Source organism: Aulostomus chinensis, chromosome 18, assembly GCF_037954235.1.
Source record: "Aulostomus chinensis isolate RoL2024-O1b breed Wild chromosome 18, RoL_Achi_v1.0, whole genome shotgun sequence".
Taxonomy (NCBI): domain Eukaryota; kingdom Metazoa; phylum Chordata; class Actinopteri; order Syngnathiformes; family Aulostomidae; genus Aulostomus; species Aulostomus chinensis.
This window is the reverse complement of record NC_141337.1, coordinates 16,942,227-16,968,685: the sequence shown is the minus strand read 5'-3', so window position 1 is coordinate 16,968,685 and position 26,459 is coordinate 16,942,227. Positions and strand designations below refer to the sequence as shown.

At 44.2% G+C, this 26,459-nt stretch overlaps 1 protein-coding gene across 1 annotated transcript in view; it reads left to right on the top strand.

The window, feature by feature from the left end:
- myo15aa (myosin XVAa) overlaps positions 1-26,459 on the top strand; it is a 46,894-nt gene that overhangs the window by 6,766 nt on the left and 13,669 nt on the right. Inside the window, exons 2-34 of the mRNA XM_086186314.1 lie at positions 4,611-4,693; positions 4,945-5,008; positions 5,133-5,242; positions 5,679-5,753; positions 8,060-8,150; positions 8,593-8,696; positions 8,770-8,833; positions 8,915-9,028; positions 9,133-9,294; positions 9,507-9,620; positions 9,887-9,945; positions 10,136-10,259; positions 10,415-10,510; positions 10,834-10,965; positions 11,044-11,169; positions 11,410-11,487; positions 11,617-11,774; positions 11,908-11,953; positions 12,050-12,174; positions 13,026-13,143; positions 13,925-14,100; positions 14,370-14,454; positions 14,628-14,681; positions 14,770-14,851; positions 15,053-15,189; positions 15,668-15,763; positions 16,132-16,367; positions 16,755-16,945; positions 17,529-17,601; positions 18,487-18,678; positions 18,793-18,908; positions 20,042-20,136; positions 21,009-21,144. Of these exons, the coding sequence (XP_086042440.1) occupies positions 4,611-4,693; positions 4,945-5,008; positions 5,133-5,242; positions 5,679-5,753; positions 8,060-8,150; positions 8,593-8,696; positions 8,770-8,833; positions 8,915-9,028; positions 9,133-9,294; positions 9,507-9,620; positions 9,887-9,945; positions 10,136-10,259; positions 10,415-10,510; positions 10,834-10,965; positions 11,044-11,169; positions 11,410-11,487; positions 11,617-11,774; positions 11,908-11,953; positions 12,050-12,174; positions 13,026-13,143; positions 13,925-14,100; positions 14,370-14,454; positions 14,628-14,681; positions 14,770-14,851; positions 15,053-15,189; positions 15,668-15,763; positions 16,132-16,367; positions 16,755-16,945; positions 17,529-17,601; positions 18,487-18,678; positions 18,793-18,908; positions 20,042-20,136; positions 21,009-21,144 (3,712 nt within the window). The remainder of the gene's footprint in view (positions 1-4,610; positions 4,694-4,944; positions 5,009-5,132; positions 5,243-5,678; positions 5,754-8,059; positions 8,151-8,592; positions 8,697-8,769; positions 8,834-8,914; positions 9,029-9,132; positions 9,295-9,506; positions 9,621-9,886; positions 9,946-10,135; positions 10,260-10,414; positions 10,511-10,833; positions 10,966-11,043; positions 11,170-11,409; positions 11,488-11,616; positions 11,775-11,907; positions 11,954-12,049; positions 12,175-13,025; positions 13,144-13,924; positions 14,101-14,369; positions 14,455-14,627; positions 14,682-14,769; positions 14,852-15,052; positions 15,190-15,667; positions 15,764-16,131; positions 16,368-16,754; positions 16,946-17,528; positions 17,602-18,486; positions 18,679-18,792; positions 18,909-20,041; positions 20,137-21,008; positions 21,145-26,459) is intronic.

Genomic DNA, 26,459 nt, shown 5'->3' with positions numbered 1-26,459 from the left:
ACTACAATTACCCGTATGACTCTTATAGCGATGAATATGAAGGTTACTATGACGATGAAGGAACGGAGTACTACTTTGATGAAGATGGGATGCTGTATGCAATGGAGCCAGAGACATATGGTTATTATGACAACATCATGGATGGTTTCTATGACTTATATAACCCTGAACTGTCTGGAGATTATTTTGACCATAACATGGGTTCTATCTATGGGATGTCAGACCCATATGGCATGATGACTGGTAGTTATGTGGATGTGGTTCCAGGCCTATACAATGACCCACTGCAGGGACATGTGGACCCTGCAGCTATTTATTACACCTACCCGCAGCCTTTCTATATAGATGCTGGGGTGGAGCCATCCGAGACAGGACAGCTGTATGGACAGGAGCAGCTTCCTTACCCCATTGCTGAGCCATTTCCTGTAGAGCATTTCAGGGTTCCCAGACCTCAGGTTAGGCTGTTTGGAAAAGAGAGAATAGAAGTGGAAACCCTACCTCCTCCTCCTCCTCATTCCCCTCTGATGTTCCTTTCTCCCTCCCAAACTCTTGCCCTCAACAATCTGGATACATTTGACATAAGATATGAGCAGCCCCTTCCCACATACCCTCCTGAAGCACCCCACAACTCTACTGTTATGAACCAACAACAACAAACCCCCAACACATCACAAAGAGCATCAGCTGTTAAACATGCACAATTCTCTCAACCTACTCATCCTCCTCTCTCTGTTTCCCCTAGTCATTTGTCAGCATTTCCCCCACAACAATTTGCTTCCCAGATGTTCCAACCCTCACTTCCCCAAGACCCACAAATGCTCCAGATGGGACAAATGTCATCGGTTGTACCACCACTACAACCAGCTACACCTTCATTTGTGCATACACCTCTATATTCTCATGTGGCCTCATTAAGCCCAGTGCAAAGAATGAGCCCCTTACCATCCCCACAACTGTCACTGAGGCCGGAATCAACCAGGGCAATGGCTCCTCCTCCATTGCACTTCTCACCAGATCATTTGAATCTCCAGACACACATCCAGCCAGACCCCATCTTTTCCTCTCACTTACATAGAAAAGGGGCTAGCCATCATTTCTCACTGGCAGGCCAAAGGCCAACTTCTCCAATTGAAAGGCAGAGACCACACAGTCCACCAAAACACATCAGAGGGATGTCAGTTAGAGCTCAGTCTTCCCTTACTAGAGGTAGGGGAAGAATTAGGTCTCACAGGGCTCCATCAACTGCCCCACCCCAAACCCCCCTTTCTAGCCCTATAGGTTCACTGAGGGGATCTGTGAGGAAGAGAGTAAGCCCACCACCTTCCCCACGACTCTCGCTCAGGCAGCAACCCCCTTCAGATGCAGTGTCTCCACCATCTACCAGACCACGCTTATTCCAAGGCAGAAATCAAACATCTAGAATGAAGAGATCACCCTCTCCTCCTGTATCATCCCCACCAAGACAGAGCGTCCCTTCACCTGAGAGATCTCAGTCTCCGTCTCAAACCTTTCACCCTACCTCTTCTTATCGTCCAACCCCTCCTTCCCCATCACATATAGCCGGTCGCCCCCTCGCTACTCGGTCCTCTACTCACAGACTCAGAGGTGGGGGTGGAGGTCGAAGTCAGGTGCCCACGGGGGCTGTGAAACCCTCCTCATCTAACCTCTACTCTCAAAGGCGCAGTAGGCGTGGACCTCCTGTCACACAGTATGTAGCCCCATTCAGATCCTCTATCCATAGTGGCCCAGCCCCTCCATCAGAACAGATGGCGGGTGCGTCTGGAACCCCCATGTTGGCCAGGAGAAGTTCTAAACCAACAGGGTTAAGGGATTCAAAGCGACTTGGAACTCCCCAAGGGGGCTTCAACAGGCCTATAGGTAGGGGGCTGCCGCTTGTCCGTATGCCAAGAAAACAGCCCTCTATTCCATCAAAACAATCAGTTCGAGCACCTCCTCCAGCACATCCTGTACCTTCACAACAATCACTTAAACAGAGAGGCCCTCTTTCTCCTCAATCATCAGTGCATAGAGTCCAGAGTAGACCTCTGTCTCCACCATCACTGCAGCATTCATCCCATCTCCCCTCCAATTCCGCCTGTCACATGCGTCAAGCATCTCACCCATCCTCTCCCTTGCCCCGCAGGGCTATGAGTACCCATGGTCTAAGTAGAACATCTTTTCAACCTACAGTATCTTACTCTGATCTTCCTCCAGGCTCTCTCCCACCCTCTCAGGGCATAAGACAGTATGACTACACAATGATAGAGCCAGGCCCATCCCCACTGCTCACAAATGCTTTACCAAACCCTCAGGTGGTAGGTGGTCGCTTTCCATCCTCTCCTGTTCCTTCCTCCATCCCTCACTCCGCTGCTTTACAGAGGCCCTCTTTCCACCTAAGACAGCCGGAGGTCTTTCCCCAAAGTCTTCCTCCCACTGCACCCCATTCACCTTATCTGGGACGTATGATCCAGAACCCTTATGCACAGAATCCAAGTAACAACACACCATTACAGAGGAGTACTTCCCCTAAACCTGGTGGGCAGGGAGAGATATCAGCTGATGTCCTGGCAAGCCATGATGTGACTGTTGGTTTATCCAATGCTTTGATGCAGAACTCCCATTTGCACAGTGCCTCCTACACAGCTCCTCTACAACACAATGCAAACCCCTATACAACTGTCCAGTCACCTCCTCATGCAGCATCATCTCCTGCCCCCTCTATTCCATCTTCCCCGCACTTGTCTTCTAGTATGCTTTCCTCCCAGCTACGTATTGCCTCTTTTGCCTCACCCCTCCAGCGACATTTCTCCCCCATGCCCCATGCCTCCCCTACTTTTCCTCCCACCACACCTCAACCAGGGACTGTTAGCGGTACCTCTGCACTTCTCTCGGGTAGACTACAGACCTCCCAAATCCAGGGATCCATGTTTAACCTTTCAGGTAGCCCTTTTTCAAGACCCCAGTTCCCTGGTAGGATGCCGGCTACTATGAATGACAGAAGTGGTGATAGTGGTGGAATGCTGTCACCTCCTGTGCTTTCCAATGCTCTGCAGAACCCAGGTCTGCGTCAGGCTACATATCAACTACCTGATGGTTCACTGGTAACCAGAACTGAACAGGCTGGACCTTCCTCAGAGCCATTGCCCCTTTCCCCTATGCTGTCTTCTGCCTTGCTCAATCCCAGCTTGCAACAAGTCAAATATCGCTTGCCTGATGGCACACTAGTAACCAGGACAGAGCCAACAACTGCTGTCTCTCCTTCCTCACCTATGCTTTCCTCTGCACTGTTGAACCCAAATGTCCGTAAAGCTACATATAGGCTGCCTGATGGGACTCTGATTACAAGAAATGAGCCAGCGGCTGAACCTGTCACAGTTTCATCTCCTATGCTCTCCACTGCTCTTCTCAATCCTAATGTTCGTAAGGCATCTTATCAAATACCAGATGGCTCAATTCTAGTACGTCCAGGAGAGGAGACACAGAACCCTGAGAGTACAGTATCAACACCAGGGCTATCTAGTGCCCTGATGAATGCTAATCTGCGGAAGGCAAAGTTTCAGCTCCCACATGGATCATCATTTTTTTCAAAGAACCAAACTCAATCTTCCACAACTACTTCCTCTGGACCGGTGCTCTCTGGTGCCCTGCTAAACTCCAACATTCGTGGGGCTTCTTTCAAACTCTCAAACACATCACTGTTGAGGCAACCTGGTTCTGATAATACCCCTAAGTCACACTCTCTTGACCTTTCTAATGCTCTTCGCAACCAGAACCTCAGATCTGCTACCTACCGTTTACCAAATGGTACTCTGATGAACCGGCCCCAGCGTCTCTCTACCCCACAAACACCGGACCTGTCAAATGCTTTGTCAAAAAATCCAAACCTTCGCACAGCAAAGTACCATCTACCTGATGGTAATATCATGACACGGCTAGGTGCCCCTAGCCCCCCGGAGCCACGCTCATTTGATCTATCTGGTGCTCTGCAGAATCCTCTCCTACGGGGGGCATCTTACCGTCTACCCTCCTCATATGCTGTAGTGCCACCTCAGGTCCAGGGCTCTGGCCCTGAACAGCACTGGGCACATGGCCCTGGAGTTGAAGCCTCAGGACAAAATATGGATGTGTGGGATGCGGAGAGGCTGTTACCTCATGGGACAGTGCAGAACCTCAATAAGTGGTCTATGGGTAGAAATGGGGAAAGGCTGGACCCCAAAAACTTGTTGGGTCAGGGACACACGGGAGATGACCCAGGGGAGTGGAATCTGAGCAGGGAGGGGGAACCACACGGGCACTGGTTTGACAAGGTAAAAGTTCTAGAATTTCATGACCGTTTTATGACAGCTCACATTTAAAACCTGGATAAAGTTGGGCACAGTACTGAAAACATGATGAGTCTGTATGTTTATGTTGTAATTTTGAAGAATTGCTGATTTTAACTTGTGAAAATTTGGGCAGGCGAATGGGGGTTCTGGTAACATTAGAATAACACAAATGGGAAAGATTTGATACATTCATAATTATTTGTAGGCACTTTGTGGGCACGAGCGTTTTTATGCCGAGGTGTGTACTTGCATGTCTTCATCCCTCAGTGTGTTTGTATGTTTTAGATGTACTCAATCAGAAGTCTGCCCACCATGGTTCAAAGGGAGCAACGAGAGGATGATGGCACAGAGGACATGACTCAGCTAGAGTAAGCAACAAATTGTGAACACTTTGCAACAGGAAGACATAAAAATGATAAGTGCGACAATAAAATCTAAAAAGAAAGACAGAAAATGGACATCGACTGCTTTTGTATACAGAATGAGCTCAATGCCATGCAAACAAACAACCACTTCTTTTTCAAAACTAAAAGACATTATGGGTCACAAGATTCAGATGATGGTGATATTTGATGTGTCGTAATATATTTAAATACCTTTGTCTTGTTGCCTTTACTAGTGAGATGCATGAAGGGGCAGTTCTCCTGAACCTGAAAAAAAGGTTTGAGAGAGAGCTTATTTACGTAAGTGTCCTGTAAATGTGGTCTCATTTTACAGAGTTTGAGGCTAAGCGTTGATTTTACAAATAGATCTATTAATTTTGTTTTTTAACTTCTTTTTTTCTCTTCATACTTTCTTTTCTTTCAGACTTACATAGGTAGTATTCTGGTTTCTGTGAATCCCTACAAGATGTATAACATCTATGGGACGGACATGGTGCTGTTGTACAAGGGTCGTGCTCTGGGAGAGAACCCTCCGTAAGTCATAGGAACACTTGTACACTCTGGTGTGAGGATAATTTCATCCCACTTTTCTTAAATACGAGACCATCAAAGCTAGATACAGCTTGAATATGAGAAATGTCATTCTCAGCATACTTCAAAAATCCAACAGATACAGCTAGATTTGTTATGTAATTTTATTTGGCATCACTAGACACAGTTTTGTGTAATAAAACATATTGCATCTTGGTGATAATAGTTGAGAGAGCATGAAAACAAGAAAAAAATGAATGCATCAATGGTGTAAAGACAGTGGATGGGTCATGAGTAAAGAAATTTATGAAAGAACCAAAAGAAAGAGGGGAGGTAAGAGGACTGAAAGATGGAAAATTAGGGAAAGAACAATAATGGCCTCTGATTTATGTGCTATTACTATTCTCAGAGGTTGATGCAACTTGTCTTTCTCCTTCAGACATTTGTTTGCCATAGCAAACACTGCTTATTCCAAAATGATGGATGCCAAACACAACCAGGTCATAATAATAAGGTAAGAAATCTTTAAAATCCTCACTCATCTGCAGTTTTCATCACCTTCAATGACCTTCCTCACTCTTTAAATGTTCTCCAGCAGGATGAGTTCGTTACAATTCATGCGTGTCTGTGGTTGACTTGGCTCCACATATTGTAAAACCTATCCCGTTCTTCTCTTGCACTTCCACCCATCTATCACAGATCACAACTGGAGAAACACACTAATATGTCCACACACACATAGAATCATTTCATTCTGACATGAATACACATTGTTGGGTTATACAAAAGCGTCACACCTACACTCACCTGGAACAGTCAAGCTGTGTTGGGAAAGAGACACCTGTAAGGGAAGCCCAGCCAGCTCAGAGACAGGAGCAGATTGTGTTTCAGAGTACAAGTGTGCGGACCCCGCTCTTGTGTGTGTCGCTGAGTGAACGTGAAGGGGAAACTGAGTCCTGATCAGTAATGGGTCAGTTTGTAGCTAAACAGCTCAATGAGACAAAACCGTATATTGGAGTACAGTTAAGGTGAGTCTAAGTTCCCAAATCCCCCTGTAATACTGGTATTTAGATAAGTAATAGGCTGTCAGCATTGAAGCCCAAGTGTGTGTGTGTGTGTGTGTGTGTGTGTGTGTGTGTGTGTGTGTGTGTGTGTGTGTGTGTGTGTGTGTGTCTGAATGTTACAGGTGGTTTAACATAAAAGTGCCATTACTTAATGCAAGATGAGCCAGGTCTCACATCCCCTGTTGTCGAATAAGTTTCCAGGAGGATGAGTGTATAGGTCAGAAGGATCAAATAATTGACACTGAAATTTATTATTAAAAGCTTAGCAAATGATACTCAAACACATCAGCAAAGTGAACCTTCCTTTATCTATCAAAATATTTGTGTACCATTTAACAAGTGGTTTACTACAGGACCATAGACTCAGGTCCATGAAATATGTGAATGTGCTAAATCCAAAAAAACTTGTACAGTACAGTAGATGTACAGTAGTCAAGCTCCAATTTCATTCCTAACTGTTATGACTAAAAATACTGCATTGCTCGGTTATATGCCTCCATGATGTATGCCTTTTGTAGTATTTCAGGTCATCCCTGAGTCTTGAGACGACATTTGAAGGAATTTCCGTAAGGTGTCTGTGACAATGTCCTTTGACCACCAAAATGTTTTCAGTCCACCCTTGAGACCCATTAGACATGAAAGCCACATTTGAAGAAGAAAAAAATCCCTCAAGGTGTTCCAGAGATATCACGTTCATAAGAATGGGACATAAAGATGGACAACCTAAAAAAAAAACATCATTGGTCCTATTTTACGCATGGCGCAAGCTGGGGCTTGGTCAAGCATGGGCATCATTGCTGGATTCAAGCTGGCAGAAATGATGTTTTCATGCCAAGCTCCTTTGCCCTTGACTAGCAAACGGACATGTGCTCCGTCTGCAACAACAGGTGCTTCAGTCTGTTAATGAGGTGTGGTCTGGGGCAACCATGGCACATTGCTATTTAGGAACACCAGAAAAGGTGAGCACCATAGACCAAGAAGAGGCTGGTCTTTGGTCATTGGTGTCATGTGTGATTGTATTTAAGGGGAGCATCAATCAGATGAGCAGATGTGCACCACTGCAATGTGCTTCTATTGATGCCTGTTCATGTGGAGACACTGGCCGTCACCTCCCCCCAGACCTGCTTCACCTCTGATGGCTCCAGTGGACTCCTGCTTCCCTCTTATATGAACATAGATGCTCGTCGACCATCATCCTCACGAGGAGGTCCGTTTCTTCAGATGAGAAGCGTTCGCTTCTCTTGGGTTGGAACGTGTCCACCACTGAAAGAGCAACACACCAAGTCCTGGTGCACTCTGGGCTCTAAAAGTGTGACACGAGGCACTCAGATTGCTTTGAGTGATGTCACTCCTCAAACACACCAATGAGTAATTAGGTGTCTAATGACGGCTTCTTTGCGCTGTGGTTTGCTCTCTGATTACGAGCCACAGCCACAGCACCATCCACATACCGCCTGGCGGCATGGATGACAAAAAGGGCCCAATTTCTATGTCTCATGACTTTCACAGGTGTTGAGACATAAAAATGGTGTAATTACTATTAATTTCTTCATGAATCAATCATATAATCTATCTGTATCACATTTTTATATTAGTTGAAGGATGATCCATCACGTGTTCATTAATAACCACTGAAAAAAGCTTTGATACAAAGCATCTTGAAAAGATGACAAAAGCATTTGCACGCTAAAACGTCAGAGATGATTGAGCTGCGACGGTGTGGTCCCTGCCCTGAGTCTGTGTCGCTGCGTTTCAGTGGGGAGAGCGGGTCTGGAAAAACAGAGGCCACCAAACTAGTTCTTCGTTACCTGGCAGCAATACACCACAAATCCAATCTTACGCAACAGGTACAAAACCCACACACAGAAACGTACATAACGACACACATTTCCCTGTCTTGCTGACTAATATCCCTGCATGTTTCTTTTCCATGTCTGCTGGTTCTCCCTGGTGGCAGATAGAGGTAGCGGGGGTTCCCTGCATGACTCGTGTGTCATATTTACAGTTCATCTTCATATACATGACCTTATGAATAGCAGGGTGCTGTGTTGTGCTGTGGTGTGTGTCATCATTCATAAAAGATTAGTAGTTTCTTTTTGCTTCGACTGTTTTTTCTTTTCAATTTTTTGAGCTTTAAACAACTTTTACAGAAACAACCTATGATACGTTTTAGCGAAACCTGCATTAAAGAACAGTGTTAAAAAACATCCTCTGAAAGTTCCGAGCAGATTCAGACGTTTGGCCCCAGATGACACAGGTTGTTGATTTATTTTCTGTGTGCTTGGATAGATACTTGAGGCAGCTCCTCTCTTGGAATCTTTTGGAAATGCCAAAACTGTGAGGAATGATAATTCCAGTCGCTTTGGGAAATTCATTGAAGTCTTTCTGGAGGAGTGAGTATAAAACCTGTGGAAAGGATTTCCCTCCATCTCCCATCTGATCACTCCTCTGTCTCTCTCTGTCCAGTGGTGTGATTAGTGGTGCCATAACCTCTCAGTATCTATTGGAAAAGTCCCGTATCGTCTTCCAGGTGATGCAGGCACAACAACACCCTCGATGACTCTTTATATGTCATAATTTCCTATTAAGGTAGTGTTTCTTTTTTCCTCAGGCCAAAGATGAGAGGAATTACCACATTTTCTACGAGATGCTGGCAGGGCTTCCCTTGCAGCAGAAGCAGGCTTTCTATCTCCAAGAGGCAGAGACCTACTTTTACCTCAACCAGGCAGGAAAAATGTTGCAGCAGCATTTTTCTGAGAGTGTTAAGACTTTTTAAGAATGTTGTTCTGACTCATCCAAATGATGTTAAGAATATTACTGCCCATACAGGGAGGCGATTGTGGGATAACAGGAAAGAGTGATTCAGAGGACTTCCGGCGTCTGCTTGCTGCCATGGAAATCCTCCACTTCACCCCTGATGACCAGTCGGCCATCTTCAGAGTCTTGTCTTCTATTCTGCACCTGGGCAATGTCTACTTTCAGAGACATGAGGTCTTGCTCCCACTGTGATGATTTATATATATATTACACACACACACACACACACACACACACACACACACACACACACACACACACACACACACACATTTATAAAAAGTCTAAAACAATGAACATGAAAAAGAATGGGCTTTACTTCATAAGTACAGGATGATTCAAAAGATTGAATATCACCAATATCACCCCCCCCCGTTGCACCACAGGCTGATGGCCAGGAGGTGGCGGCAGTGGTGAGTGCTCAGGAGATCCGAGTGGTGGCAGAGCTGCTGCAGATTTCTCCAGAGGGACTCCAGAGAGCCATCACCTATAAAGTCACAGTCAGTATTCTTCTATGCATTAATCTGTCATTGTTTGTATGGAAATTCCCTGTATGTGTGTGTGTGTGTGTGTGTGTGTGTGTGTGTGTGTGTGTGTGTGTGTGTGTACAGATATTTAGTCATATAGATAGATGTCTTGAGCTCACAAAGGTGTTATTTCCCTCCTGCATCACTTCTTTGTGACTCCAAAATGCAGGAAGAGCCAGCCAAGTATATTTTGCATGCACCCCTTGCATGCGTAACTGACCCTGCTGTCGTCTCCCCAGGAGACCATGAGGGACAAGATTTATACCCCGCTGACTGTGGAAAGTGCTGTAGATGCCAGGTGAGTCTTACTATACATATCCAACATACGAGAAGAGTTGTTGTGTTTCTCCCAAGTGCGTGTCCCAACTTGACAAGAAAATATCACTGACAGCTTGTCCCGTTAAAGTCACGAAATTTTCGATGACATCAGCGCCGTCATCTGCATCCAATATTTCTATGATTTTCAAAAACAAAACTGTGTCCCTCAGAGATGCCGTTGCCAAGATCCTGTACTCACTGCTCTTCCACTGGTTAACAGAGAGGATCAACGCTCAGGTGTATCCTCACCAACACACTCTCTCCATCTCCATCCTCGACATTTACGGATTTGAGGTAAATTACACTTCTTGTGCGTTTGTGCTTTCCCCCACAGGATCTATCCGACACTTTCTAGAGTTACACTGCGGAGAATAATCCCTGCTCACACCCGATGATGACACATATTGAGTCACACTGTGTGCGTGTTTGTGTGTGTTTGGTAACAACAGGATCTGGCCTTCAACAGCTTTGAGCAGCTTTGCATTAATTATGCAAACGAGTACTTGCAGTTCTTCTTTAACAAGATCGTATTCAGGGCAGAACAGGTGAGTCGACGTCACACCTGCAGGCACACCCAGTTACTCACACACATTCTCCATGTCACACTCAAATTATAGAGTGCGTGCATAATGTTTGTTTGGTGATGCAACCATTTACAGCAAGATTTGTTTTAATTAAGACAATAAAAATAAAAATAGCAAAAGAGTATAAAGCCCTATGATAAACTGGTGATCTTTTCAGGGTTAGAGAATAAAAGGTTTTATAGATATACATAAAAATAAGTAAAAACAAATGTTATTGAAGACTAATTGTCTATTTTTGATGTCAAGTTTTGCACTGTGCTGATGAGTGAGTGATCCCCATACAGGAGGAGTACAGCAGGGAACAAATTCCCTGGCAGGACATCCCATTTAATGACAACCAGCCCTGCATGGACCTCATCGCAGCAAAGCCTCATGGGATACTGAGGATTCTGGATGACCAGAGCTGTTTCCCACAGGTGCTGGTGGTGGGGACTTTAACATGAAAACACATCTGTTACACACACAAATTAAATATTTGTCAATTCTGTTACCAGGCGACAGACCATACATTTCTCCAAAAGTGTCACTATCACCATGGCAACAACCCACTGTATGTGAAGCCAAAGATGCCCCATCCAGAGTTCACCATCAAGCACTTTGCTGGTCGCGTCTCCTATCAGGTAGGTTCATCTCATGTGATGAAACATGCTTTTAGCAATGAAGTTGATTGGATTCCCTCTGCTTAAGTTGGCGCTGACAGCTAACATTCTCATTTGTTGAAAATATAGTGACAAAAACACAATGCTTCATAAAACTTTTGATTCAGACTGACATAATCTGTGCAAAAGAAACTGTCACACTTCTGCAAGAAAAGAAGAGTAACTCACATTTCCCAATGTTTCTTGATGTCAATGATGCAGGTTTATAAATTCCTCGATAAAAACTACGACCAGGTCCGCCAGGACGTCCTGGACCTCTTCATTCAAAGCAAGAACAAGGTGAGAATAGCATGAATGAATGAATGGCCTTGTAAATAAACTTGTGAATTTTAAAAAAAACAGCAACAAAAACATGGTAAAATTATTGAGTATTCTTATTGTGTCTTGTTTATTTTTATTTTTTTTTAGATGGTATCCAACCTCTTCCTGGCTCATGCAGAGCTCATGGGTCAGGCGAGAGGAGGTCATGTGAGGAAGAGCAGCACAGTCACCAGGAAATATCAAGCTCCCACTGTCAGCAGCAAGTTCCAACAGTCCCTGCTGGAGCTGGTGGAGAAGATGGAGAGGTAAAATACATGGGAATGAAAAAAAGATTCTAGCATGTCTGTTATTTTCTTTTTAGTTTAATAAGTAAATAACCTTCATTAAAAAAAGAAAATGGATTCGTTTACTGAAGTTGCTTTTGGTCTTCTGTTTCAGGTGCAACCCTTTTTTTGTTCGCTGTATTAAGCCAAATAATATGAAGGTACCTTATTCTAATGTTTTCTATTCCTTTGCGTGCTGCTCAGCAGTCTTTTTTTGGTAATCATATTTACATGCATTTGTATACGTCTGTGTTTAGCAACCCGTCGTGTTTGAGGATGAGCTGGTCAGCAGCCAGCTGCGACACTCTGGCATCCTGGAGACCATAAGGATCCGCAGGGAGGGTTACCCTGTCAGAATGCCATTCTATGTCTTCCTCTTCAGGTAAAATACATAACTGTGCTTGTGTGTTACTCTTCAAGTAGCAAACTGTTTGTTCTGGGCCCATAGGGCTTGTTAGCAGGGGAAGCAATGCGATTCATGAAAAGACAGAAAGACTGTTGTCATCTTAAACAGAAAGCCCACGTAATTATGATGATATATAATGACATAGTTGAGAGTATGGATCAGCAAAAATGATCATTTCAGCTTGAAAAAATGTCATACCTCTTTTGTTTTCATGAATTCATTTCATTTTCGATGTTTACTTTGAGTATAGAAATACACAATACATCGGAGCAACACACTAACAACAATTTATGTCTATGTACGTGTGTGTGTGCGCGCACACTTGCACTTTCAAGGATTTCAAGGATGTAGTCAGTTTGTTTATATTTAGATGGCCTGCTATTAGTTATAAATACATTATGTTTGATTAATATAGTCTTTTGGAAGTGGTTAGTAATGTTAGTATGAATGGATTAAGATGTTCAAGTGTCAGTTGAAGTATCATCAAGTAATTCAATGACAGGACAAACTGTATGCTGAGGCCCAGTTAGCTTGATGATGACTTTCAACCAGACGTTTCAGACGGGGGGGGGGGGGGGGGGGGGGGGGGGGCTTATCCAGACGGTCTGGAAGCACTCATCTCTTGAGTTTGGAAATATTCAACACAAACTGCTTTGGATAAAGCAAATAAAACTAAGAAGAATTTGTACTGCATTTGTTAAGTTTAAGAATAAAATTTCATAGAAAACAAGTTATTGAATAGTGTTCACCAGTTGATATGTACTGCTAGATTGCTCTATTTAGACACTAATGCATTGTATATGTGTGTGTGTGTGTGTGGTTGTCAGATATAAGTCCCTGGTGGGGATTCAAGAGCTTCCAGCTGCAAATGGAGAGAACTGTGTGAAGCTGCTCAGTAAATTGTGTCCTCTCACGCCAGGCACGTACCACGTCGGAGTCACAAAGGTGAGACGCTCCTGTTCTCCAACGGGAGACTTAAAGAAACCTGACAGCATGTTGGGGAACTACATTTATTGTCATCCTCTCCGGAGTCAAACAAGAAGAGAGATAACCTTTTCTCCTCCTGTGTGAAGGGAGCTGAGACCCTTGCAGTTGACCGCTAGTTAGCTTAGCACAATGATTGGTCGCGGACAAGCATATTAGCATACCACTACCTTGCAAATCTGTAGGTCCTTCCCTGAGTGTTCTGGTTCAGACAAATTAGGTTCAGGGTCTTTCTCTGACCAGAAATAATCCCCCACATCCTCTCTCAAAGTTGACCATGACTGCTGTCAACAAATAATTAGTCACTGTGTCCAGTCAGGAAAGCAGTTCCAGCTTTGCATATAATTATAAAATTACAATATATTACATTTTTAAACCGTTAATGAAGGTGCAGCACAAGCCAATATTTTCAATGCAGGCAAGGATTGTTTTGGACTAAAGTGTATTTGATCATTTTTGACCAAGGTACGCTAACCCGCCCCTCCACTACCATTCACTGTGCTAAGCTACCTAGTGGACAGCTGGCCCATGTGGGTCTCGGTTCCCTCATGCACACACCGGTCTTGTTTGGCTCCAGGAAGAATGGCAAAGAAACATATTCTCTAACAATGTTTGGCATATTCCTTTAAGATAAATACACCATCAGTACATGGTTTAATCTATGCTGTGCATAATATGGGTGCATTTTTTTTCTTCTGTAAGTAATATCCGTATGTGAAGTGACTCCTTTTGTGGATTTCAGTTGTTTGTGAAGGAGAGCATCTACCAGCTGTTGGAGTGTAAGCGTGAGCGCTCCCGTCACCTCGCTGCTCTCACCCTGCAGCGCTACACCCGCATGTTCTTCATCAGGAAACGCTACATGGCCTTCCGCAACAAAATCATCCGGTTGCAGGCGCAGTGCAGAGGCTTTCTAATGAGGTGTCCATCAGCTTCAAGCCTTGTACACTTTAAGGGATTGATTTGACAGACAATAAACAGAAGAATGACAGTGAACCAGTTCATTTAGTTTTACCATCAGAAAGAAGCCAATACTTCGATAACGAAGTAAATGTGCCATGGTTACGAATTGGTGTCTGTAATTCTTGGATTAAATGAGACCAACAAGCATCTTGAAGGTAGGTCTTAGACCTGTTGACAGCAAAAAAGGTGAAATTTAATGTTGCTCTTATTTCAATTCTGTCTTCTAGAAAGCACTATGTGAAAATGAGGGAGAGTCTAGTTCGGTTCCGCTCCTTCGTCCACATGTATGTCAGCCGCAAGAGGTACATCAAGGTAAGTGGTATATGAAATCATTATATTGTGTTTCATCATCAGGGGATGCAGCCTGATCATAAACTCCCTCCTTCAATAAAGAAAAATATTGCACTTTTATTTTTGTTCCTGTGCTTTTGCATTTTCTCAGTCTGGATTGAACCTCAAATATTCAGGGTGTGATTTGTCTGCAGATGAAGTTCGAAGCCCAGAGGAAAGCTGTGGAGGAGAGGAGGAGGAGAGAGGTGGTGAGATGGACTTATTTTCCCCTCTTCTCCTCCATTGTCAAGAAATCTAGTCACTTTGCAGATCGGCTAAAGAAAAAAAGTCTTTCAGGAGCTGACAAAGAGGGAGGTGGTGAACGTCACTCACCTGGTGATCCCTGCGGAGCTGGGTAATTTACTGCAGGCAGCAGGAGGTGCGTTCATTTCTGTCTCCTCTTCAGCCGACGTGTGTCTCATCTCATCAGCAGTGACTGTGTCAAATTAAGATGCTTGTCATAAATAAACCAAACATGTTAAAACTGTCCTGTCATAACCATGCTCCTATGTATTGTACGATGCTTCTATGTGTACGTGTTGATTGCTAGTTCATCCTCATCTCTTTTTCTTGTCTCCAGTCAGGAGGGAGCTGCACTGTGACTGCTTGGCTCTGCTTCAGGCTCCTCACATCCAGGAATCCTCCTCCTATCAGCTCACTCTGCCTCTGGACATCAACAACTACCCTTTCTCTCGCTACGTGCAGATCTACTTCAGAGTGAGTTTTTGTTTTTTTACCACTCCAGTTATTCCTCTGGGATTTCCTCACATTGTGTCAGTGCATCCACTGAAGTGGAGTCACAACAGGAAAGCATTTCTCGTACCAGAGTGGAAATGATGATTTTGTCCTAAAGTAGACTTCTGACTGTCATTGAATTGACCACATATTGTAAAATCATAGACACCTTCAAACAACAAAGTCATAATCTTGTTGACTGACTGGTTCTTTGTGTTTTTCTCGAAATGGAAGCGATGCGATAAGGCACGCACTCAGCGTACGTTCACTGACTTTATTCTGACCCTGCTCGTTGAACCGTACTCTGATAGGACATTTGAAATTTCACAACGGCAACAAAATGACTGTTTTTGTTTAGAGATGAGTCACCTGAAGTGGATTTGTTTAGATCGTGAGCATTGATATGAAGTATGTGCATTTCTGTGTGTGTTTTAGCACTGTCAATCTTTTGTTGCCATAGGAACCAAAGTTTGGGATGTTGACGGCTCCCTTGGAGTCACCTCTAACCCGTGTAGAGGAAAACCTGAGGGAGGAGGCTCTGGAGCTTTTCATCATGGTAGGCAGACCATCTAAATATATCCTCATCTTAAACTTTATCTCCGTATTGATCTGGAATCATCCCATCCATCCATTTTCCATCCAGCCGTCCATTTTCTTTACTGTTTATCTGTTAAGTGTCACGGGGGGCTGGAGCCTATCCCTACACCCTGGACGGCTCGCCAGTCTGTCGCAGGGTGGAATCATTTCATTTTAAAACAATATAATTATGACAGAGCAATCAGCAAAAGAGTTAGCCAATTGGAGATAGAACAGAACTTGAGATTGTGAAGAAGTTCAAATATGCCACAAAAATACAGTAAAAAAACAATTTATCACGAAACTGATGGGGAGTAAATCCTGATGCTTCTATGCTGTTTTCTGTAGGTGTTACGATTCATGGGAGACCCTCACCTGAATGGGGCACAGGAAAACATGTTTGGGAATTACATCATCCAAAGGGGCCTGTTGTCTCCGGGGTTACAGGATGAGATTTTGGCTCAGGTTGTCAATCAAGTGTGGAGGAACGTCAACTCTGCCAATGCTGAGAGAGGCTGGCTGCTGCTGCTGGCGTGTGTGTGCAGCTTTGCACCGTCACACAAGATGGAGAAGTATCTGCTGAAGTAAGAATTTCTACATACCATCTCATGCATACAGAAGTGAAGATAAAAATTTCATTCAAAATAAAAGTAAAAATGAGGTAAAAGGTTAAAAAAAATACAAAATGTAGTTTTAAAAACACAGTAGGGTAGGAGCTTCAGGCTCAGGCCCTAATTAAAAGATAGGTTTGTTTATTAGATAGCTTAGAAATAACATTGTCTAATTGTAGCTTGACTCTAATTATCGGTATTGTTAGTCTGTTTAAGTGCCATATGGATAGTAAGGAACAAAAAAGGTGTTTTTTTTTTTTTAAATTTTCCTCGATGGTACTTTTCTACCTAAAATAATTTGATAATGAATAAAGGCTTGGATGTGTGTGGACGTATCCTGATTGATCTTCTCCTCTGCAGGTTTGTGTCGGACCACGCCCCCGTTGGTTGCCAGGCATTGCTGCAACACAGACTCATCCAAGCCAATCAGAAGATGCAGTTAGGCTCCGGTCCTGCCCCTGAGACCGCACGGACCTACCCACTGTCCCTGCTGGAGTGGACGGCCAATAGGAAAAAAGCTAACATGGCGTTGCATGTGCATTGTTTTGATGGTAAGCTGAAGGTCGACCATGTAAAAAATGAAGATACCATTTTGGGTCTTCTGGCTCAGCGGTAGCGTCTAGCAACCTAAGGGTCGCTGGTTTGATCCTCACTTCCCCTGGTGACCAAGTGTCCTCGAGCAAGATACTGAACCCCTAATTGCTCCTGATGGCCTGTGATGGACTGGTGACCCGTCCAGGGAGAACCCCACCAGCTGGGAAAGGCTGCAGCCCCCCCAACCCGACATAGAAAATGGATGGATTACTGTCATTTTCTCCCCGTTTTCAAACATGAAATCCTTTCAAATGGTCTAGCCTCCTGATCTCTGTTTCAACTTTCTTCACTTTTTGTGGGATTTGATACTTGCAAATGAATCGAAGACATTGAATGCAAAGCTCTCACTAAAAATAGACCTAAAATTTCCCATTTTCTCTCCTTAACATTCAGATGAAAATAATATCACCTCCTGTATTCCCCTGTCAGGATCAGGCGATGCACTGTCAAGGCTCTTTATCTTAAAAGCAAACAAAAGATCGTGTGATTTCCAAACTTGCTCTCTTCATTTATCGGATCGACCCATCTCTCATTCTGCAGGAGGGTCCTTCCTATGTCCTGTTCATTCCTGGACCAGCGGCGAGGATCTAGCAGGAGACATCCTGCACCACAGGTGTTCCAATCATACACTCAATGAATTTCATTCAGCGATAGGCACTGCTCGGACATGTGTATGTCGTGGTGTGTCCTGTTTTTTTGTTTTGTTTTTGTTTGTTTTTTTAAATATGAATTTCTTTATTTGTAAGTGTTTTAGGTTTACGGTGCTCGATATATCGTTACTGAAAACTTATGGGCAGATAAATGGATTATTGGATTTAGATTTTTTTCATTATATATGTGTTTCATTCCAATAATGATATTAAAGCCAATAAACGGAGAGGCTAGGTTGCGGTCAAGTACCTTAACGTCACTACCGCTAAACGTGGTAGCACAGGAGAAGAACCACTGCACCTTGGCGAGTGAACCAAACTTGGTGTCATCAGTGAGGACAGTAATATTGTGACTGCAGTACCAGAAGAAGATTTCAGTTTGCAGTAAATAGTTGTCAAGGATTCTGTGAGGAGGGAGAAAAGTCAACAAGGTTTATGAAAGGACTTCGATCTGACAATCTTAACCTGAAATGTTGAAATCACAGCAAAGATTCCAATTGGCAATAAGTCCCTGTCTCCTGGACGCTTCATTAAAAGTCAGTGGTTAATAATCACTCCCAATTGTTTGCCAGCCAAGGGGGACCCAAGTTTGACCTGTTACGAGAGCAGTTTTTGAAGTAAACATTTGCGATTTTTTTAAAGCTGTTTTCATTCATAAGCCTTGAATAAGATTCATTTTTCCACCTAAAACCCCCCACTTAGCGGCATAGATCTGGTACTTAAAGCTAGAGTATCACTATTTCGTGATTTAAGGATTTCTTGTTCCCAGCTCATAGCTGGTGATACGGAGTGCCTCGATGACACTGTAAAACAACATACAAAGACTTTTGAAATGTGTGAACTTGCAGGGGAGTGTCCAACTGGTGGAGGGGGAGTTCAGTTCTGATGAAGGAGCACGGTCAGTGGGTGGAGTTAGCGGGTCACGACTATGTGATGGACCTGATTGCAGACCTGGAGCTTCCCACTGATTTCCCAAAGCAGAAGAGCTACTTCATCATCAGCACAGACAACCCGGCTAAGATCAGAGCAAACGCCGGCCTGTCAGTGCACCAACAACTCTCACACTGTTAACACATACGATAGAACTTCATGTATCAAATATTACACACGGAGGTATGGCTTTAACTTCTGAATGCCATCGTCTCCTCTTTCAGAGCTATGTTTGGCAGTGGCTTTGACTCAGATGAGGATCTCCCCCCTTCATTTCCTCTCAGCAGTAGCGGCAGACCAGCCTACAGTCTGCCCGACTCTGAAGGTTACTACAGCCACGGTACACACACAGATATGCCCTTCACCTGCGTATCACAATAGTGATATGTACAAAAATGACACATGCAATGGTTTATTCTAAAATTTGAGAGGCTGTATTACGCTGCATTTCACACGCATTCATAGATATTCATTTTCGAAAAGTGACTTTTTTTCATTCAGACTATTGCTGCGGCGCCTGTATTCACCCTCCGAAATCAAGAATACCTAGAAAAAGAAGACATTGCACCCTGCACATCTGAAACGTAGAGGGACAATGACATCATCACAGTTTGTTCTGGCCCGCCTCCTTTAAGCTCCGCCTCCAGAGAGCCCAGTTTACTCTCAATAGTCAGCCAACATGGGCCTGAGCAGTCACAGCTCCACTAACTTTTAACCCCCCAAAACTCACGATGAGACAGCCTCGCTGCCCATTTACTCTGAACAGCACCATAATAGTTAACAAAAAGTTTACCACTGGACATGTTAGAGCAGGAATTTGGATCAGCAGCCGCTCATGAGGCAACATCCCACAACCTGTTGTCTGAACTGTGGAGTGGTTACAGTACTGGTGCTGCGTAGGCCAACGTCAAGAGGTTGGAACCATGGAAACAAACAATCGTGGAAAATCTGCAGCTGTTGGGAAACGAACATCCAGTATTGATGCAACCTCTGCAAAGCTGTCACAAATCAAACTCGCGGACACTTCCGTCAGAAATGAGACTTGATCTGCTGGATTTGGTGGTAATAGATGATAACTTTTGTTTTGATCGTTCCAACCAACAACAGACGTGCTTTTTTTTTTTCATCCATACAAACGTGTCTTCAATTAAAAACGGCAGAGTGAGTTACCGTCGCTGGTGTTTCAGGCAGCAGAGGTGCAGGGTTTTCTGGAGGAATTTTGACTTTGTAACTTTGCAGATGTTTAAAATGCACCTAAAAGCACAACATGTAATCTTTAAATGAAGCGTTCCCTTTTATTTGTGGTTACACAAACATTTTGTTGCATGATCCTCCTTCAGAATCCAGTTTTTTTCCTTCTTAGTACACAGTAGCATTATCTGCAGAAGTGTGAAGCGTTGCCCTGTAAGTTAATCACGACAGTCTCTGAGTTCTATTAGCCATGTTGAAATTCGTTCCGCTTGCTGTGTCCAGTAGAGTCAGATGCCTTCAGTGATGGACAGACTCAGAGGGGAATGGACCGCTACCTGGACAGTCTGTTTGACCCTGTGTTATCAGACAGCAGCGTAGTGAGTACCCCTGCACCGCACTGTCAACACTTTCATAGTAAAACAACTGATCAATAACATGTAATTCAACTTGACATTTTTAACATTTTTTTTTAAGATTGTACAATTGATGAGTGAAGTAAAATCAGCTTTCGTGGAAGCTCTGAAATGAAGTGCCATGGAGTACTCTCCCTCTCCATCTGATCTGCCGTCTCGGTGTGAATGGAGTGTTGATGGATGGATGGAACATGTGAGCCGTGGCTTCTGTTTGCGGATGAATGGAGCAGCGAGGGTGCTTAGGTTACTGCTACCGTATTTCACTGTAGCAGCAGGCAACAAATGCAGCTCTGCCCCGTCAAAAACTTCGCGTTACTACAATCAAGAAAGAAAAAGGGTAGGAGTCATCAAAGGCAGGTTCAGGAAGTGTTTAAAGACACTGTTTTAAAGTAAAATAACACATCATCCATAGGGCTGGGAATCATATTTTAACCCTTTTATTGATACCTTGACTTTATTATCCATTCCTGAACATTTTTTGATAAAGATTGAAATCTTAACGGAAAATGACATTTAACATTAAGTTGCTAACTATGAATGTAAAGTGAGGGCAATTATTTGGCAGAAAGTTTCATCGCAGTTTTATGTTCAAGACATGGTACGATTTTTTTTTTTAATGTGTTGGAACATCTCCTCCGGTATATATGGTACCTCCTGGGGAGTATTCAGTTCCTTCAGCTTTGCTGAAGCACTCAGAGAGGGTTTGACAGAACAACACGCACTCGTTCTCTCTTGCTCCTTTAATCTCTTGATGTTCCTCTTTACATCTGACTTTCTAAACATCCATCTTTTTTATTCTGCTATAACTCCGTTGCCTTCTTCACTCGGCTCATGAGGACATGGAGAAATGTGGAAGTTTGTCAGCCAGGATGAAGGGAGGAGGAGGAATTGGCATCCCAGGAGGAGGAAGAGGAGAGGGGGAGAGATCTGCAGCCCCTAGCAGGCCTTATCCACCAGGAATACACCCTGGAGGTACAAAAGAGAAACAAATTTGAGTCATTTTCGCTCTTGAAACGGGATGTTGTCTGTTACTCATGTCTTGTTTGTTTAGTAACACGCAATGTTGACTCAACTAGTATTTATATATTATATATGAATATGTATTATATGTGCTTCATTATTTATTTTCATTTTGTCACATTCTTTTCTTTTTCAGTATTGTATCATCTTCCTTGGCATTAGTCTTTGGAGATGAATAGTCTTTATGTCTTTCTCACTGATCATCTGCGAAATATGGGGACGCTGTTAGTTTCAGATGTACACTTTGAATGTAAAGCCTGACATTTTTTGGGCTGCAGTTCTTTAATTCTTTTCCCATGTTTCTAAAACTGGTAAAATCTGCATTAAAAGAAATTCAGACGTCAAAAAGGCTCGAATAGCAACAAATGAATCATTTGCATCAGTGGTGCAGTGGTCAGCACTGTCGCCTCACAGCAAGAAGGTTCCGGGTTCGAGTCCTGGCTCCATCACAGGATCTTCCTGTGTGAGTCTCCATGTTCTCCCTGTTCCTGTGTGGGTTCTCTCTGGTACTCCAGCTTCCTCCCACAGTCCAAAGACATCAAGAGGGGACGAGGCTGATTGATACTCTAAATTGACCGTAGGTGTGACTGTGAGTGTGAATGGTTGTCTGTCTCTCTGTGTTGGCGCTGTGATGGACTGGTGACCCGTCCAGGGTGAACCCCGCCTCTCACCCGTTGACGCTAGGATAGACTCCAGCCCCCCCGCGACCCTTCATGTAGGAATAAGCGGAAGACAATGGATGGATGGATGATTAATTCCACATACTGTATACCGGGGAAGTGTAGGTGTGGAGGTTCAACTATACGGTTCACCAACCTTTAAGGCTGTAATGAGCAGTTGGCCCTCATAGATAATGTATAGGCGCCATTCACTGTAACCACAGACGACTCATTTCTGTCTCCCTTCATCTGTCACTCTCATTCTCTCTACGTGGCCTTTTCAACAGCGGTTATTCCTTAAGTGTACCTCATGTCTCACTGCAAAAATGTATCATATTTACATTCCTTTCTCCGCCTCTTTTGTCAGTACACGGTCGGTTTTTGGAAAATCAGGGGAATATTTTCACTCTTCTGATTGTGCACGTGTAGAGTGTTATGTTGGCGATGATGACTGTCAGGAGGAGACAGGGATGAAGGGAGGGGTTCATGTTTGCCATGTCTAACACATTTTGCTTATTTGTCTTTACCATAAAAGGACAATAAAGTCAAGTTGAAACACTGAATTGTGGTTGCAGGCCTGTCACAGTGTCCTGTCCGTGTCCTAGAACGTTGACCACCAAAAACTTGACTGTTTATCCTCAAATCCTGGTGGATGTTTGTGCCAGATATTAAGAAAATCCCTCAAGACCCTCTTGAGATATTAGCTACCAGGAATGTGACACACATGTTGTACATACGGGGTGACAGTGACCTTGACCTTCGACCCCTAAAATCTTTTCAGTTCGTCTTCCAATCACAGTGGTTGTTTATGGCAAATTTGTAGAAATGCCTTCGAGTGTTCCAGAGTTATCCTACTAACAATGGGACGGACGGACAGACAATGAAAAGGCAAGGCAAGGCAAGGCAATTTTATTTGTATGGCTCATTTTCACAAACAGTTTGTCTCAAAGGGCTTCACATGGCATCATAACAACATCCTCTGCCCTTAGACCCTCACATCGACTGAGGAAAAACTCCATAGAAAACCCTTTTAACAGGGAAAAATCTGAGAAACCTCAGGGTGAGCAACAGAGGAGGGATCCCTCACCCAGGACGGACAGACGTGCAGTAGATGTTGTTACAGACAAGAAAACAGTTTACAATGCAGAATGTGGGAAACATGGAAATGTTAATAACAGCTGAAGAAGGAAACATCTGGAAGGGGAGGCAGGGAGAGCAAGCCAGCTTGATGGGGGACTGGATGGCAGACTGGTTCATGGAAGGGGAGCGCAGGCCGGTGTAACAGTAGGGAATAAGAGGGGGGGGGGGGGGGTTGATGCAGGCAGCGGCTGGAGCTCTGGTGGATCTGTGGAAACACAGAGAGACTGCGAGACACCAAGGCCAAACTGCAAAGTGCAACAAGTAGTGGTAATGACAGTTCCAAAAATGTGCAGGGAGGAGAGGAGGAGAGAGGGGGAGAGAGGAGAGGAGAGGAGAGGAGAGGAGGGAAGGGCTCCATGTAACCTGATGTGTCCCCCAGCAGTCTAAGCCTATAGCAGCATAGCTATCAATGGTTCAGAGCTACCTGAACCAATCCTAACTGAAGGCTCTGTCATAAAGGAAAGTCTTAAGCCTGGACTTAAACGTAGTTAAAGTGTCTGCCTCTCTGACCCATGGAGAGATGCTGGTTCCACAGTAGAGGAGCCCGGTAACTAAAGGCTCTACCTCCCAGTCTGTTTTTATTGATACTGGGAATCACTAAAAGACCTGCATTCTGGGAGCGGAGTGCTCTGGTGGGACAGTAGGGACTAATGAGCTCTTTCAAATAGGATGGAGCTTTATCATTGAGAGCCTTATAAGTCAGCAGAAGGACTTTGAAGTCGATTCTAGATCCTACAGGAAGCCAGTGGAGAGAAGCTAAAGTGGGAGAGATGAGTTCTCTCTTCTTAACTCCCGTCAAAACCCTCGCTGCAGCGTTCTGGACCAGCTGGAGACTCTTTAGGGAGTATTTAGGACATCCTGACAGGAGAGAGTTGCAGTAGTCCAGCCGAGAAGTGATAAATGCATGCACCAGTTTTTCAGCATCACTCTGGGAAAGGATATTCCTAATCTTAGCGATACTGCGCAGATGGAAGAAGGCGGTCCTAGTCACATGCTTTATGTGGGAGCTGAAGGAAAGGTCCTGGTCAAAAATGACCCCAAGGTTCCTTGCAGTTGTACTCGGAGTTAGGGTGATGCCATCTAGAGTAGAGATCCAATTCAAGAGTGTGTCCCTGTGGTGTTTAGGTCCAAAAATGATTACCTCAGTTTTATCTGAATTGAGCATTAAGAAGTTAGAGGACATCCAGGATTTAATGTTTTTTAGGCAGTCTTGCAGATGAGTAAGCTGGCTTGTGTTGTGTGGCTCCATCGACAAGTAAAGTTGTGTGTCGTCCTCCTAACAGTGGAAGTTGATCGAGTGCTTCTGGATTATGTCACCTAATGGGAGCATGTAAAGAGTGAAGAGAATCGGTCCTAAAACTGAACCCTGTGGTACACCATATGTAACTCTGCTGTACTCTGAATAGTCATTTTTAACATGAACAAACTGAAACCTGTCAGATAAGTAGGACTTAAACCATTTTAGGGCAGTTCCTTTAATCCCAATGTCATGGTCTAGTCTCTGTAGCAGGATGCTGTGGTCGATGGTGTCAAATGCAGCACTGAGGTCCAAAAGGACAAGCACAGAGACAAGACCTCTATCTGAAGCTATAAGAAGATCATTAGAGACTCTGACCAGTGCCGTTTCAGTGCTATGGTGTTCCCTGAATCCAGATTGGAAGGCTTCAAAGAGCTCGTTGCTGTGCAGATGTTCATGTAGCTGCTCCAGGACAACCTTCTCAAGGATCTTGGAGATGTAGGGGAGGTTGGATATTGGCCTATAGTTGGCTAACACATCTGGGTCAAGAGAAGGTTTTTTTAAGTAAAGGGTTAATGACTGCCACCTTAAAGGCCTGTGGCACATAACCTGTGACTAAGGAAAGATTAATTTGATTTAATATAGAAGTGTTGACTAGAGGGAAGGCATCCTTAAGGAGGCTTGTTGGGATGGGATCCAGCAGACCAGTGGCTGACTTGGAGGAACCGACTGCAGAAGTTAATTCTGACAGGTCGATGGGGGAGAAGCTGTCCAAGTATGCACCAAGTCTGGGAGGTGCTTCTATGGGGACTGTAGTCTGTCCTCCATTACTGGCAATCTTCGTTCTAATATTCACAATCTTTTCAGTAAAGAAAGAAAGGAAGTCGTTACTGCTGAGAGTTGGGGGGATGCATGGCTCAACAGCACTATGGTTCTTGGTGAGCCTACCCACGGTGCTGAAGAGGAACCTGGGGTTGTTCTTATTCTTTTCTATCAGGGACGAGTAGTAAGCGCTTCTAGCATTACGGAGTTCTTTTTTATATGTTAATAAACTCTCCTTCCAGGCTTGGTGGACTTCCTCATGCTGGCTAGAATGTGTCTTCCTTTCCAGTTGTCTGGTCTTCTGTTTTAAGGCACGCAGCTCTGGGCTGTACCAGGGAACTATTCTTTTCTGGTTGATAACCTTCTTCTTCAGGGGAGCTATGGCATCAAGTGTCCCAAGGAGTGCTGCTGCAGTGCTGTCCACAAGATAGTCTACCTGCGAGGGGGTGAAATCAGCATAACTGCCCAATATATCACTACAAGATGTGGCAGCAAGCTCTGCTGGAGTAAGCTCCTTAAATCTAGAAACAGCAGTGTCAGATAGACATCTACTGAAGCGGGACTTTTTCCCAGGTAGGATATAATTTGTTAAAGTAAATTCAAATGTAATTAAGGAGTGATCAGACAAGACAGGGTTCTGAGGAAGAACTATGATGTGGTCAGCTGCTGTAGAGGCATGAAAAACCGAGAAACCCACTTTCGATGAATTTGTATGTTTTATATGTGGATATTCTCAGTCATCCAGGTCACGGTAAGTCTCAAAAAAGCATAAAAAATGGCAACTGGACTAATCTCGTGCGAGTAGAAGACGTTTCGCCTCTCATCCAAGAGGCTTCTTCAGTTCTGAATCCTGGTGGGGAATATCAGCTATATATCTACCAGGAGGGTGGTGGCAAAAAATGAAGAAACAACTGGTCGTACGACCCGAAACCAATGACTCGTCAGGTGTTAATGGGAGTCGTTGGCGTGACGACCAACCCGAAACCAATGACTCTTCAGGTGTTAGTGAGAGTCGTTGAACTGGCTGGGCTGTCGTTACCTCTCCCAGCCCTCTCGGGAGGGTTGTTGGGGTCACCTGGCTGCAGGTGAGAACGACGGCTGCTCCTCCTTGGGAGGGAGCTAAGCACAGCATTGTAAGTGGGAGACAATTGATGTCTGAGGCGTCCTCCTCTATTCAAAGATGGCCGTTCTAGTTTGACATGAATGGCTTCCTTCACACTTCTCTCAAACCATCTGTCTTCTCTGGCTAGAACGCGTTCCTTGTGGTCATCAAAGGAGTGCCCCTTCTCCTTGAGATGGAGGTGGACCGCTGAGTCCTGGCCTGTGGTGGTGGCCCGTCTGTTTTGTGCCATGCGTTTGTGTAGTGGCTGTTTAGTTTCCCCAATTTACAAGTCAGAGCATTCCTCATT